General features: G+C 41.2%; 1 protein-coding gene across 1 annotated transcript; it reads left to right on the top strand.

Moving 5' to 3' along the window:
- Positions 1-3,273: 3,273 nt before the first annotated feature.
- Positions 3,274-16,226, top strand: pbrm1l (polybromo 1, like; the record flags this gene model as incomplete). The annotated part of the gene is made up of 29 exons (XM_079217708.1): positions 3,274-3,414; positions 3,529-3,626; positions 4,076-4,223; positions 5,499-5,642; positions 5,839-5,955; positions 6,042-6,110; positions 6,219-6,317; positions 6,405-6,490; positions 6,590-6,681; positions 6,768-6,984; positions 7,146-7,287; positions 7,380-7,465; positions 7,615-7,894; positions 8,004-8,109; positions 8,707-9,346; positions 9,902-10,122; positions 10,232-10,423; positions 10,625-10,782; positions 10,871-11,107; positions 11,619-11,764; positions 11,881-12,038; positions 12,347-12,530; positions 12,629-12,827; positions 12,956-13,154; positions 13,234-13,389; positions 14,250-14,411; positions 14,762-14,826; positions 15,114-15,318; positions 15,790-16,226. The coding sequence occupies 29 exons, from the start codon at positions 3,274-3,276 to the stop codon at positions 15,951-15,953; spliced, it is 4,911 nt and encodes a 1,636-aa protein (XP_079073834.1). The 3' UTR covers positions 15,954-16,226.
- Positions 16,227-16,268: the final 42 nt, after the last annotated feature.

The raw sequence follows: 16,268 nt of genomic DNA, 5'->3' as shown, positions 1-16,268 counted from the left end.
TCTATATTACAAACATCATTCCAGCACACAGTGGGGAAATAATAGATAACATTTGAAATATGACATATACTGTACAATCAATGAGCACTTAACTCTTGCACCAGGTACTTAATTATGAGTATTTAGGCTGCATGATATATTGTGCTTCAGTATCAGTTTAATATACCCATTACCGTTTGGCTAATTGAATATTCAACTTAATCCATCAAGAAACCATTGATTTCCCTGATTAAGTGCTCTTGTTATTGATGTCACAAAGAAAAGTTAGTTTTTTTCTCTTATGTTGTATAAGCATCAGACAGGATACATCTGAGTAAACTTGTATAGGGCTGCGGAAAATGTCATGTATGATAATAATGAATGAATAAAAACAAAAACGAACAGAAAGGAACGACAAAAATAAGCCTGCACACTGAAAAGAGAATATGATTACTGCCGCCCAAAAAGCTTCAACCTACAACAACTTACTTTGCTGACAAGACAACTGGCTGGACAACATTAAATAGCAACAAATAACAGAAAGTAGGGGAAACAGTGCCGCAGATACAGATACAGTCGCAAAGAAGGGACCATGCACCGCCGCAAAAACAAACCCATGGTTATAGAGGCAGATACCAGCTGGGGGACTTGAGCTATATTTAACATCTGAAGCTTTAAACAATAAGGTTGCAGTAAAGAAAAAGAAGAAAAAACATCTACGAATACAAGAGCTCAGGTGAAATGGAAGCAGCATTCCACTGACAAACATTTGGTAACCTGCTCTGCATTAGGGCTGCAGGGCGTGAATTGCAAGCAGGGAGTTGAATGGGAATTACAACGTTTTGCCGGTTCGATAGGTCTGCAGAACTGAAAACGAGTCCCACTTTCGTGTTGGTGATCATGTAAGAGAGAAAAGGCGGTGTGGGTGTGCGGAGCGTAGCCTGCTGCAGCGCTCAAGGGTATGGCAGTCAAAGGCAGGCAGCATCGTTGGGTTAAATCAGGAGGCTGCAGGCATGCGACAATAGGGCGCGCACATAATGCTTTGCAAGTTTTACTGCCGACAGCAAAACTGCACGATCGATTATGTATTTCGGGAAATATATGACTGTAAACTAAAAAAATAAACGTACCTAAATTGCGATCTGTGGCTGTGGTGTGTTCTCCTTCCCTCTGGGAGCGTTCTGGTTGCTGTGCTTGTGCGCAGCGCTGGATCCGCTCTGACTTCTCCTGACGTCAAGGAAAGCAGACGTCTGTGGACGTAGTGCAGCAGAAAAAAATCACTCACTGTTCTCTTAACAACGTGATCCGCGCTTCACCTTATGAGATATTCGAGTCATTTGTGAAGAGCTTTTTTTCTTTTCTTTTTTTTCACATCTGCTTGTAGCTTTCAGAGAGCTGCTGTAGCAGCGCGTGCAGGATGTGCAGATAATTGTAGAGGCTTTTTGAGAAGCAGGCATAACGTGTCACTGTGAATAATGCAGCCTGTGAGCCTATCATACAGCATTGTCAAAGCACACGCAAGCCAAGCGGCCTGTTTGAACGCAAGTCATTCATAGGCCACTGGAAATATCAGTGTGGTTTAAACAAATAGGCCCAGTGTGTGCACTTGCAGAGAAGTAACACATTTCGCACTCATTTTGAGGCAACGCCCTGCTTCGCTCTCTCGCAGCATCAACACTGCCACACTCACTCCACAAGACCACCTGGATGTTGGCGATCAGGTCACAGGGCCCAGCAGAGGCATGCCGGTCTCATTTTTGATAGCAGAGAATTGAAAAACGACGAAATACAACAGCATTTAGCACAGAACAAATACAATACAATATCCACCATAACAATTTCAAAAATGTTCAAAGTAGGTTTGTTTTTCTTTGCACAGCTATTTTGTTTTTGCAACACATTGTATGGCTCCATGTCACTTTGCCAACCTCTATATTATTGTCCACAAGCTGTTTTCAAACAGAGGGAATTGATGGAGAACCTTAATATGAATGGTGGCCCTTGTGTTTCTCTGTTTTCCTTATGGTAGATGCATAATGTTGAAGGACGGTCTTACATCATGCTGTGTGGACAAAGATATTTTCTACAACTCCATCCTCAAACCTTAATCCCTCATCCCACTCTCCAAGCAGACAACCAAACGCAGCAAATACTGATATTTAGATTTTGATCACTCAACATAAAAACAAATACAAACTATCTACCTGTTTCAGCCACAATCAGCATGCAAATAGTGACAGTGAGGCACAACATCTGAGCTCTGACCCCATTTGCACAGACTCGGAAGATAAAAATATGTCAAAGATTTAAAGAGATTTTTAGCAAAAACTCCCCGATCTGCAGTCCTCCTGCACAATCAAATACAATACAACTTCAATGATTAATGGAAAATATAACTTTTATTTAATTTGACATGCTATTTTAAATGTCTATACATATTTGTTTTTACAAATTGCCGTTTGCTATACATTAGTAATAGTTGTATTATTTGATTAATTAACTCCTGTAAACTACACATGTATTACATAATACGTGTTTACCATTGTTTTGACCATGTGCATTGTCTGCAAAGCACTTGAAAAAATAAACCAGAAATGTCCATATGTATATATATATATATATATATATATATATATATATATATATATATATATATTCATAAACCATAAATGTGTGTGTATATATGCTAATCATGAACCACAGTATTTTGTCTTGGCTTACTAACATTATAGACACCAAAACATGTCTTTCTATTGTATCTTCTGTAGTGTCTCTACCACAACATTGGGTGTAGTACTACTCCTGGACTGAAGAGGCAGCACTACTTCCTGTGGTACTGTCCTTCTCGACACACAAACGCAAAACAACCTCAACTTCCGGGCAGCAGAAGTTTTCAAACAACACTAGCGAGCTAGCCATTACACATTTTTGCTCAGGGAACTACAGCACACTTTGCTTAGTTTTTGGGTAAGCTTCGCATTCGAAAAGTCACATCATATGTTTAATTACCCCAACCTGCACGTGCTTTTTAGTAACGTTGTATTATTAAACGTGGCTGCGTTGTGACAAAAGCGGCAAGCGAGACACAATCGCTCACAGCCGCTTTGTTTCATACATCCAAGCGGTGCTAACGTTAGCCGGCTGAGTTTCCTCTCGTTCCCGTCTTTAGCCTCGATGGACGACCAATGCACCCTTTAATTACAATTAACCGCGTGTCAAATTGGACTAAAATCCACAACAACTGTGCTCTCTGTTTTCAGTTAGCGGGCTAGTCTGTTGTTTAACAAGCCAGCGATGTCCGCGAGCTCCAAGAGGAGACGGGCCACTTCTCCCTCCAGCAGTGTCAGTGGAGGCGGGGACCTGGATGATGCCTCCTCCACACCGGGAAGTGGCAGAAAAAGAAGAAGAACCTCAAATGTTGCTCCTGTAGATACAGTAAATTCACTTGGTTTTATACTATTACTACAATTGCCGCTTCAAAATGATGTCGCATCTTATTTAATGTGTGAATTAGCAAACGTTTTGATTTTCACGACTCGTTCCCTTTAGATTGCTGTATGCCACGAGCTGTTCAACGCTGTCAGGGACCACAAGGATGACCACGGGAGGCAACTTAGTGACGTTTTCCAAAGGGTACCAAAGAGAAGGTATAGTAACATAAAGGCCAGCGTAGAGCTTCATTTTGTTTTTCTAATTTATGTGTGTGGGCCTGTCCAAGAATTACATTTCACCCAGATACAACAGTTACGTTTTTCTGATTGGATATTCGTGTAGCCCATTTCTTTTTTTTGATTGGCTGATGAGTGGCACCTCGCGGCAGAACTCCAGGGGATTCGGGGAGACGTGCTTGATTCCTCCATGGTGAGGGCAGCGCGACCAGGTCATGTTTGCGCGCTGCGGCACATTAAATAGCCTAGAGTTTTTTTTCAGCGTGAGAAATACGATGTGTGGCGGGAGGGCGTGACTTAAAACCGAAATGCATGACAGTCACGCTCAATGCGTGACACTTGAGAGCCCTGCACTGTACTTTATGAAATGTGACAGTCTGACTGTTGGGTGATTACAGTGAAGCCTGATCTCTCTTTTTCTTTTTCAGGAATCAGCCTGATTATTATGAAACCGTGTCCCAGCCAATTGATATGACAAAAATTCAGTATAAACTGAAGTCAGAAGATTATAATGATGTGGAGCAGCTTACTGCAGATTTCCAGCTTATGTTCAACAATGCCAAATCATTCTACAAGGTAAGTACTGTTAAGTATGTCTGTCACTGTCATATAGTGTAATACAGCGGTTCCCAAACTTTTTAGGCCACGCACCCCCTTCTACATCCCGACCGGGTTCATGCACCCCCAATCTCCCACACCTTAAAAAAAAACCCGCAACAGAGCCTATTTATAGCCGCATAAAATCGGACCAATGCGAGAACTGTTTGCTCGCGCGTGGCGTTTGTTACAAGATTTAGTCCGCTGTATAAATTTCAGTTACACAAGGTGTCCCTTTTAAAGAGCAATAAGGATGGCGAGGACACACGCACAGGCTCAGAGGCAGATTGCATTTCACATTTATTTACTTAAACACAGTAAGCCACGTGAAGAACAAAGAGTGGCACATAGGCTCAGAAACAGATATAAATAAAAAAAGGAGGCTCCAGGGGTGTGTGCACCACACTTTGGGAATCCCTGGTGTAGACCCAACACATGAATGAGACTGCAATTGTTTTTGGCTGTTTTGCAAGTCTTCCAATTTTGATCTAAAAAATGTAAGGGGCTTCTGACTTGCACTGGCATGCTTGGTGTTCAGGTGGAGGCTAATAAGAGGCTTCAGACAGCTGTTAGCCAGAACCTCACTGCACAACACGCACTGTGGCTTCGGGCAATCTGCATTGCCAATCCAAGTGAAGCCCAGACCCAGATAATTGTCATCATATTTCCTCTTTTTTTTCCTAGTCTGATGCTCACTCTCGTTTCCTCTTTTTTCACCTTGACTCCGCGATGGGCCTCTGTGCTCCGGCTCCGTCTCCTCTTTCTCCGTCTCCCGGTCGATTTCTTCTCCCGGTCTCTCGCCTCCGGTTCCTCCCTCTCTCTCTGTCCCTCTCCTCTTTTATTACTGATAGCTTCGGATGTCCCACCTGACAGCTTCCCCGATTTCAGCCAGTTTAACATATTTTCATGGATGTTGCTGAATGAATGAAATGACGTTAGGCGCACAAGCTAGGCTAGCTAGTGTGTAGTAAAAGACAGTCTGGCGGCCAAACCGGAAGTGCATCTATTTATTAAATTGTACGTTTTTAATTGTAATTAAATGTAAATCTTACAAAGGGAATTTTTATAATAAAAAAATCCTACTTATTTTTTTTTTAAATTATATTTAATATGAATTATTACACCATTAGACCACCATTACATTTTTCCTCTCGCGCACCCCCTAGAGGCAGCTCCCCCACCACACTTTGGGAATCCCTGGTGTAATAGAATAATTATTAATTGACGTAATTCCTTTCCTGTTCTACAACTCAGAGTGATGCTGGGGAGTATCAAGCTGCATGCAAGCTTTGGGAGGTATATTTGCAAACAAGGAATGAGTTTGTGCAACCTGGGGACGGAGATGAAGATGATGAAGATGATATGATGGATAATCCAGGAATGTCAACTGAAGATGAGGTCAGTTATTTTTCTCTTTAAATGTGTTGTTGAGTTGCCTGCTTGTATGACCATTTCCTATTAGTTTAACTGAAGTGTGTAACAACACCATTTTTTGTTGTTGGATTTATTAGATTAATGTTTATCTTGGAAATTAATGTTTGAAGTAAAACATAATTGCTTCCAAAGAACCAATTTATGCAAATCTATCTTTTAGACCTCAACTGGCAATTTGAAAGAATTGTTTGAGCAACTCTTGGAGGCTTTAGTGTCACACGCTGATCCCGCAGGGCGTCTGATCAGTGAACTGTTCCAGAAAGTGCCTTCCAAAGTGGTATGTCTTTGAAGAGTCTTTAGCCTTCGATTTATGCCCTAAAATTGTTCATTCTTGACATTTACAGACATGTTTGTCTTTCCTAGCATTACCCAGACTACTATGCCGTTATAAAGGAGCCAATAGATCTGAGAACGATCGCTCAAAGAATTCAGGTAGTGACTGATTGCTTTGTCATGCATCATTCAGTTTAAAAATCGAAGACTTCAGAATTGATTGGGATTTGTTTTTACAGCCGGCACTAATTTATATTATTTGCATAGATTGGATACTATAAAAGTGTCAATGCGATGGCCAAGGACATTGACCTGATGACCAAAAATGCCAAAACGTACAATGAACCAGGATCTCAGGTTTTTAAGGTAAACTCTTTTTCTTGATTTTCTTTTTTGACAAGATATAACATCCCAAATATGAACTATTGTTCTCTTCTTTTTTTTATTGTATAGGATGCTAACACCATAAAGAAAGTCTTCATCCAGCGAAAGACTGAACTTGAACACGCTGAACCTACTAAATCTAGTCTTCGCATCAGGTATTTTATGACAATCAGACACACAAATCAACACATCTTTCTCAGAAAGAAAACAAAATCTACATGGGTATGTCTTATTTATGTACTATACTTTTTCAGAAATCGCAGATCTGGCCAGGGGGATCAACTTTCTGGCGTCAGTGTAGCTCTCCACTATGGTTCAGAGAGTGAGGACGACCCTGTGCTCTCTGGTAATTAAAAGCGCTTCAAGCGGCAGATAAATCTACCTTGTGTTTGTGTTGGGAAAAATAAGAGTTCACCATGTAAATGTTTACAGGCTCTGTCTGCTACGACGAGGGAGAGTCCGAGGCAGAGAGTCAGAGTTCTAGCATGGAGATGAGCAACCCGATCTTCCAGCTCTTTGAAGCTGTGAGGGGTGCCAGGAACAACCAGGGCCAGGTCTTCTCTGAACCTTTTCAGCACCTGCCCTCTCGCAAGGAATATCCTGACTACTACCAGCAGATCAAACAACCCGTCGCTCTGCAACAGATCCGGTAAGGAAAGATGGCCTCGTAGATATCATGTTGAAAGGCAGAATGACAGATTGTTAAAAAGTATTGATGGGTTTTATTTGTTGACATTTTTAATTGAACCATGTGGTTTGTTAAATGTAACTTTTGCCAGCGAATCTTCAACACGTTTGTTTATTTTTAAGGGCAAAAATGAAGAACTGCGAGTATGAAAATGTGGAGCAGATGGATGCTGACCTCACTCTGATGTTTGAGAATGCAAAGCGTTACAACATGCCTAACTCGAGCATTTACAAACGGGCCTTTAGACTTCAGCAGATCTTGCAGGTAAGGACTCTTGCTGTTTTCAGGCCAAGAATGAAATAAATTAGCCGTAAATTGAAACAAATAATGAAGGATCCACCTATCTGTTGTTATAGGCAAAAAAGAGGGAACTTGTGAGGAGGGACGATGAGGATGGAGACAGCATTCTGTCATCTGATACAGGGAGCATCAAGAGGAAAAGGTATGACGGTTTTTCTCTCTTCCTTCTGATTTTAAATGACTTGTATATCCATTGCTATTTCTCAAAATATAGCACACCTGAAGCCTTGTTTTTGTGGCATTTGTGTTGCCAGCCAATCTCATTCATATTCTACCTTGATTTTTTTGAAGCCACAAGAAAAATGTCAAAAAGAACAGGATGAAGACCTTGTACGCCGCAGTGATTGACTCTAGGGAGTCGGGCACCAATCGCCGTCTTTGTGATCTGTTTATGGTCAAACCATCCAAGAAGGACTACCCCGACTACTATAAAGTCATCCTCGAACCGATGGACCTGAAGACCATTGAGCACAACATCCGCATTGAACGCTACGCGACAGAGGATGCTTTGATGGAAGAAATGAAGTTGATGTTCCGAAACGCCCGGCATTACAATGAAGAGGGATCTCAGGTAGACAGTGCATATAGTTTAAAATATGCAATGTTAATCTTTGCTATTTTTGCATATTTTACATTTTTCTGATACTAACAATTTGGGGGTTGGGGGGTCATCAATGTAGGTGTATAATGATGCTGATATTCTGGAGAAGATACTGAAGGACAAGCGTAAGGAGATGGGTACTTTGTCTGAAGAAGAAGAGTTGGGATCTCCCAAACTGAAACTAAGTAAGTTTGATCATATTATTATTTTTCCAGCCTATTGAAAATCAGATACACAAACTTGCTGAAGCTTGAAACAACTAAGTGCTTGCTAATCTATTATAGTACACAAACTTCTATCACAATTTGTCATCCACTTGGCACAATGACAACTGTGAAAATAATGGCCTAACTATTAGGTCGAACAGAGGTCTGTACAGGGCTCTCAAGTGTCACGTATTGAGCGTGACTGTCACGCATTTCGGTCTTAACCCCATCAGCCCGAGGGTCCCCCTATTGGGGGACTTTAAATAATAATCTAAATAACACAGAAATATAAGACCTAAAGAAATAAAAACCCAGAAAAATCAGGGCTACAAAAATATGTCATTGACATGTACATGCGCCAAACACAACTCAAACAATAAATAAAAGATTACAAATATAGTATAGACGAAAATCAGCATAAATATAAATATAAATATAAATATAAATATAATATAAATATATAAATATACTCTCACGGTGCTCTCACGGTTGCTGTCGGTGCAGCTGTTCTTGGATTTAATTTCGGTTTTACAATTCTGTCTAATCATAAATAAAATCATGTATTTTTGTGTCTAGGAAAGAGTGGTGTTTCTCCAAAGAAGTCCAAATACATCACTCCTATTCAGCAGCGGTTAAATGAGCTCTACGATGCGGTGCGAAACTTCACTGACCGTCGAGGTCGGCGTCTTAGCACAATCTTTCTTCGTCTGCCATCTCGTGCCGAGTTGCCCGACTACTATGCCACTATCAAGAGACCCATCGATATGGAGCGCCTCCGAAGCCACATGGCGGGCGGTCGTTACCAAGACGTTGAAGCCCTGGTGGAGGATTTCTCTCTCATGTTCAACAATGCCTGCATTTACAATGAGCCAGAGTCTCTCATCTATCGGGATGCTCTAGTGTTGCACCGGGTGCTGCTGGAGACACGCAAGCAGCAAGAGGGAGGCGAAGACTCCGGAGCTCCTAATGTGGGACATCTGGTGCGAGAGGTGATCAGGAACCTGTTTGTTTCCGTGCTGGGCCACCAGGACGAAGAGGGCCGATGCTACAGCGACTCTTTGGCTGAGATCCCTGCTGTGGATCCAGCCGCCCCTGAAAAAACACCGCAAAACTTTGATGTCATCAGGATAAATGTGGACCGTGGCCACTACAGAAGGCTGGATGTCTTCCAGGAACACATGTTTGAAGTGTTGGAAAAAGCAAGGAGGCTACACAGGTATATTAACTTTTTTTTTAATTTTAAATCTCCTTTTTTCAATGTTTTTTTTTTTTTTTTTTACAATTGAACTAAAATAGTCCTTTTGTAAGATTCCTGTAAAACCGTATGGTCAGAATGATTACAATCCTTATTACAAAGTTTTAGATGAATACAGTTTAACGATAAGCATGCGCCATCCACTGACTGCCCCACCTGTATATATTTTTATATATATTATTTTTGCAATGTCTGTACAGTGTAATATGCTTACTAATAACCTTAAGAGTACTTCAGATTTTCTTTAGTTTTACTGTTTACATAATTACTATAATTTAGATAATATGTTACGTCTTTGACGTCCTGTTGGTAGATCTAGTCCAAATTTAGAAGTCAACATTTAACATCTTTTCCAAGATTTTATTCTGACTATGAAAGTCAATGTTAACTGTTCAGGATTAAACACGCATTTAATTCTTTCCCAATATACTCGAGCTAAAACTGTGTAATATTCTCTATTAAACAGCTTAACTGTGTTCAAAAGTTCTTATAAATTGTCCTTTTTTGCATTTGCAGGACTGACTCTGAGATATTTGAGGATGCAGTGGAGCTACAACAGTTTTTCATTAAGATCAGAGATGAGCTATGCAAGAATGGTGAGATTCTGCAGTCAACTTCACTCAACTACACGTCAAAACATCTGCACAGCGATGTGGATCAGGAAAAGAGGGAGAAAATCCCCAAAGAGATTGAGGAAGACAGGCTAAAGACTGAGGAAGAGGAGAAGGAAAACAAAGGTTTGTGAGTGTGTATGAACACATGCGACTTATTAAACAGGTATTACGAATGTATTGAATTGTTTATGTGGTATTAATTTGAAATCATTATTGTATTTCTTATCTAAAGATGGGGAGAAAGCCGAGGACCTGCCAGGAGAGTCATGGCAGTCAGAGTCTGAGTCGGAACGCGTGTACATTCAGGTCTGCAGCTTTGAGAACGTCACCTATCATGTGGGGGACTTTGTGTATGTGGAGCCATCAGAACCGAACCTGAAACCACACATTGTCTGTATTGAACGCCTGTGGGAGGATGAAGCAGGTAATAGATCTATCAGTTACAATAGATCTATCCGACAAAAGTCGGCTATCATTATGCTAACTATCATAAACATGCAGTCATAAACAGCTCCTTTTGTGCCCTTTATGACAGATTTATAAGAAGAAGAAAACGTTTTCTTAATGAATACTGACCTTTCTGCAAATTTTAACTTGCTTATTTGTTCATGGATTGTGCGTGAAGGTGGGAAGTGGATCCATGGCTGCTGGTTTTACAGGCCAAGTGAGACCTTCCACTTGACAACACGCAAGTTTCTGGAAAAGGAGGTCTTCAAGAGCGACTACTATAACAAAGTGTCCATCAGTAAAGTTCTGGGCAAATGTTTGGTCATGTTTGTGAAGGTAAGACCTTCTACAGAACCTGAATCGTTTTTGTTTTGACTCAAGTATCTGTTCAACTTACCGGTGTTTTTTTTTTTTGTATCTGTAGGATTATTTCAAAATGCAACCCGAGGGCTACAGAGCAGAGGATGTCTACATCTGTGAATCCCGCTACGCCGGCAGGAACAAGTCATTCAAGAAGATCAAAATATGGGCCGTGCCTGTGAGCTCTGTGAAACTTGTCTCCCGGGAGGTGCCGTTGCCTGTTGTCCGTGTTGCTTCCATGTTTGCCAAGCCTGACAAACAGACAATTGCATATACAGGCAGCGGAGGCTTTATTGACAAGGTGAGGAGACATTGTATTTTCTAGACTTATGACAAAACATATAATTTGTTGTATAGTTTTTGGAGGAAAAAAAAATCCCACCCAAAGATAAAACAGATTGCACAAAATAAGGCCTTATATTCCTCTGAGCTCCTTATGATTGTGTATGAGCCCTGGGTTATTGTAGAATCAAATTACAGGTACAGATAACAGACTTCAGTATTGAGCTACCTTTGGCCTAATCCCAAAAGACCTCCAGGATAACGACACAAGTCCTCTAGTCCTCCAGTGTTAAAGATATGGCTGGCGTCTAGGTCTAAATGAAAAAATAACATAAAATCAACAGTATATTGTTGGCAAGCATGAACACTGTCAGCTGGCTGTCTACAGGGGAATCATTATATCAGAGTGGTAGCAGGCATGTCTTGACAATGGGCATGGTAACAGAGGAGTAGTTATTTCAAAGTATAAAAGTTTATTTGTGACAATATAAACCTGTGAATCCTCTGTGTGTCTATATTTATTCGTTTAGGAGAGAGAGGATGTCCCCATTGAGATGAGTGGAGCCGATCCCGGCTGTCAGCACTATGAACAGTTACCCCACAACAATGTGTGGTATAAAGTGGGAGACTGCGTTTACATCCAGTCACATGGTCTGTCAAAGCCCCGGGTTGCCAGGTGGGTGAAAGTTTTTTGTTTTGTTTTCCTCTCTAGTGTAAGAGGGCCTCCTTATTTCCATAGTTATTATTGAGTTATTAACTATTGGTAACATCGCTCTCTTCACTGGGCTGCAGGATCGAGAAGCTATGGGTGCAGAATGGAACTACTTTCTTCTTTGGGCCCATCTTTATTCACCCTGAGGAAACGGAGCACGAGCCCACGAAGATGTTCTACAAGAGAGAAGTGTTTCTGAGCCAGCTGGAGGAGACCTTGCCCATCACCTGCGTCACAGGTTCTGCTTTGATAACTTATGTTCACACATCACAGTTAATGCACTTAAGGGAATAGTTCAACATTGTGGGAAACTACTTAAGATATCTGGCAGTGAGTTGAAGAACATTGATATCACTCATATCTGTCCGACTGCTGCTAGTCACCAACCGACATTACACTATGCTCCACCAGAAAGCGTTTACGAATATTATCTAATAGCTGTTATTCATCATCTGCCTTTTTTTACGGCAAATGTTTTGTTTTTAAATGCATGATGCTTTGTGCTTTTATAACTAACATGTTTTACACTGGCTCTCTGCTCTCCAGGAAAATGCATGGTGTCCTCCTTTAAGGACTACCTATCATGCAGACCTACCGAGATTTCAGAAGAGGATATCCTGCTGTGCGAGAGTCGCTATATTGACACAGAAAAGCAGATGAAAAAGTTCAAGGGTCTGAAACGCTTCTCATACTCTTCCAAAGTAGTGGAGGATGAGATCTACTATTTCAGGTTGGTCAGTCAAGCAGAGCACTGTTTCTGATTCAAAGCAGTTTCTTGCCCAGTCTGACATTGTGTTTGTTTTCTCTTGTGCTGGTAATCCTGTGTAGGAAAGTGATTGTGCCACAGAAGGAAGCATCACCCCTTTTGGACAAGAAGATCAATGAGCTTGAGGTTAAACTGGCAGATGTAGAGGATGATGATATGGAAGATATGGACGATGACGACGAGGCTCCACAGACGCCATCTATGCCTCAGATGCAAACTCCTCTTGCGAGCGATACGGATACCATGCAATACACTCCTCAGGTACCTATAGACCTCCAGCAACTTTAACCCAAGCAGCACAAATCTTGGCTTCAAACCCCATGTTCTAATATTCAAATTAAGGCAAACTGTTTGTTTTTTAACTTGCATCTTTCTTTCTTTCTATGAAGTCCACTCCAAAGGTAAAGGGCTTATCAAAGAAGGAAGGGGCCAAGAGGAAGATCAACATGAGTGGCTATATCTTGTTCAGCAGTGAAATGCGAGCTGTTATCAAAGCTCGAAACCCAGACTTCTCCTTTGGGGAGCTGAGTCGGCTTGTGGGCACTGAGTGGAGGAACCTCGAGACTACCAAGAAAGCTGAATATGAAGGTGTGTAGAAGCAATTTGTGGCTGTGAAAGTGTGCTGATGTGAACTGAAGTCAAGACAGCAATTATTTGTTTGTTTCAGAACGTGCAGCCAAAATAGTGGATCAACAAGAGCGTGACAGACCACCTCAGAAGCAAGCGTCCCCAAGAGCAGGTACCCCCGTAGGGTCACTGATGGGGGTGGTGCCTTCGCCTAGCACTATGGGAATGATAAACCAGACCATGACACCTGTGTCAGGTAACCCCTCTCAGAGGCAGCATGAGTGTTTGACAACAAGGCAGCAGGGAAATGAGGATGGACTGTAAAAAAACGTAATCCTCTTATTTATCTCAAAACTACATTCTTAAAGCAGCGGTTTTCTTTTGCTGCTGTTTCACATTGTTTTATGTTTCTTACTATTACTAGTTTCATATAAAAAAAAAATGCATGACATTGACTGCATGATTTATTTTTAACCATGAATAACTTTTCAACATTTCATTTAACTTTAATGCTTGTTTTGCCTTGCTAACATTCTCAGACCCGTTTGTGTTTTCTGTTCTTTACGCACACTGAACCTTTAACCTCATCGGTTCCAGTTGTTTGGTTACATCGGCAGTGGTTTTTGTTATCCATACATTGGTCTCTAATACAGCAAAAGTCAGTGTCAAGTCTCCTATGACATTGCATGGCTGCCCTGAATTAGAAAGATTGTTTGTTTTTTTGTCAGCACAGCTGGAACACAAAAACAAGAAGTATATGACAGAAGATGACCATTCTGAATTTTTAGAGTCTACCCAGAAGATTGATTTAAATCATGTCAAAAATAGTAGTTTAAAAAAAAAAACATAATTAAGTAAGACAATTGTAATATCTTGCAAGCTTTAGACCAAGCTTTCAATATTGCTGCTTCTTTTTCCTTTACAGTTGTACTTTCACATTTGTCGATGTCTGACCACTCCTGAGCAAACATAGAACATTACAAGAGCATGTGTAGCTTACGGTGCATGTGTAAAAGGGGACATAGTGTGCAGTAGTAGTGCATGTTATTACAGCTGCATGTCACTTATGCATGAATATGTTGTTGTTGTCGTCCTCTCCTTGCCCTCTTCCCAAAGGCATGATGGGAGGTTACGGCCCACCTTACATGCCCATGCAAGGTCCCCATGAGGGCTTGTTGAGCGTGGCCACAATGCTACCTTACCCTGCAGGGGGGCCCCTCCTGCCTCATCACCATCTCCAGCAAGGTATGCCTGGGTACCCTGGCATGCCTCATCAGGGTAAGGTTCACTATCCTAGTCACACCTGCTCAGTCACATCCAGTCGTGTCTCTCCTGCTGGAGGGGTTTACCTGGTCCACAGGCTGCACTGCCGGGTCTATTCACAGAGCTGTCGAAGCACTCTGGTCACCAACAACCTCTCTCAAAGTGTATTCATTTGTCACACCTAAAATATACAGGATCCTCATTTACAGATATTATGCCTGTGAAAACAAACCACGCTATTAATATTCAACTGATATTCAAAAAGTCATTGTAAAACATTGTGGTAGGTCTTAACACAAAGCAACCCCAGGATGAGTTTGAATCGGTTATTAAATACATATGAACTAAATGTTGTCATTTAACAGGTATGATGGGCACTGGTATGAATGGAATGGCAGGAAGTCCTACACCAGGAAACTTTATGCAACAGGTGAGCTCCAGTCCTGACAAGTCTACTGAGTTCACATACTTTTCTACTTAATATGGAAATAATATGAAAATCAGGCATGCTACGTTTTCACTGATGGGTGTTACAAGATGGAGTAAAAACATGTAAATTAGAAAACAAAAGCCTCGTTGATGGTTATGTATAACACACATGTATTGTATACAGCATATTATTGTTAGGATTTAATATTCCACATATTGTGGAATATTTAATCAGAATCCTATTGAATTTATGCTTAAAAAAAAAACTTTTTCATTGTTCGACTTTAGCCTGGGATGTTCAGCCCAGGCCCGCATGCTCCCCCACCATATCCAGGACAAGGCACACCCTCACACCTGCAGCCCACCTCTCCCATGTTTGTGGCTCCACCACCAAAGACCCAGAGGGTGCTCCACTCAGAGGCCTACCTGAAGTACATCGAGGGCTTAAATTCAGAGTCTACCAACATCAGCAAGTGGGACCAAACGCTCAGAGGTGGTGTGCCTTAATTCTTCTTTTCATCGTGTGTGTGTGTGTGTGTGTGTGTCGGTGGGTGGAAGCTTTCATTTGGACGCAATGTTGATGGTACTGAAACTTCATTATATACCACAGATTCCCCACATGATAAATGTTTTAATGATCTAACTACCTTGTAATGTCTTAGTTATTAAGAAGCTAAAGTTACCATATTAGCGTCTGTCAAGGCAAGTATGTTGATGTTAAAATCTTTGCTATTAATGAAAATATAGTTACTGTGTACATGTAAATCAGGAACAGTACATGATAGAAGCAGGTTTGTTTAAAGATAAATCTGTAAAGTAATGCATACTTTCTTTACTGAGCATAACCAGTTCTTGTGCCTCTGGATTTGTATGCTTCAACAAAAGAAGAAACATCCTTGTCACATGAATGCGCATAATTTGCTTGTTGAATAAGTACTTGATAAACCCTGTGTTTCCGTCGCAGCTCAAAGGCGTGATGCTCACATGACCAAAGAGCAGGAGAGTCGGCTGCCAGCCCACTGGCTGAAGAGCAAAGGAGCCCACACAACTATGGCCGACGCACTGTGGCGCCTGCGTGACCTGATGCTGAGAGACTCTCTGAACATCTGTCAGGGATACAACCTGTAACCTGTTGGAGGAACCACTATAGCCAGCTCACCCACTGCTCTTATCCTCAAGCTATGGAGTTTAGAAAGGATGATAGGCAATAGAAGCAATATTTTATAGTCAATAATCATGATCAATTTTATATTTATTAGCCATCATAATGAGCTTCATAGTTATTTGTGTGTGCATTTTCTTTTCCTTTTTTTTACACCACAGGTTTAATTGTGCTGCAAAACCAGTGTTGTTGTTTTTGGCTTATTGAAACTATCAAAATAAAATTCTCAATACCCTGTTTATACTGTTTTGTGCTTGTCTGCTGGCCCAGTTGCACTTGTG

Source organism: Taurulus bubalis (genome assembly GCF_910589615.1).
Source record: "Taurulus bubalis genome assembly, chromosome: 5".
Classification (NCBI taxonomy): Eukaryota; Metazoa; Chordata; class Actinopteri; order Perciformes; family Cottidae; genus Taurulus; species Taurulus bubalis.
This window is presented reverse-complemented; position numbering and strand designations above follow the sequence as displayed.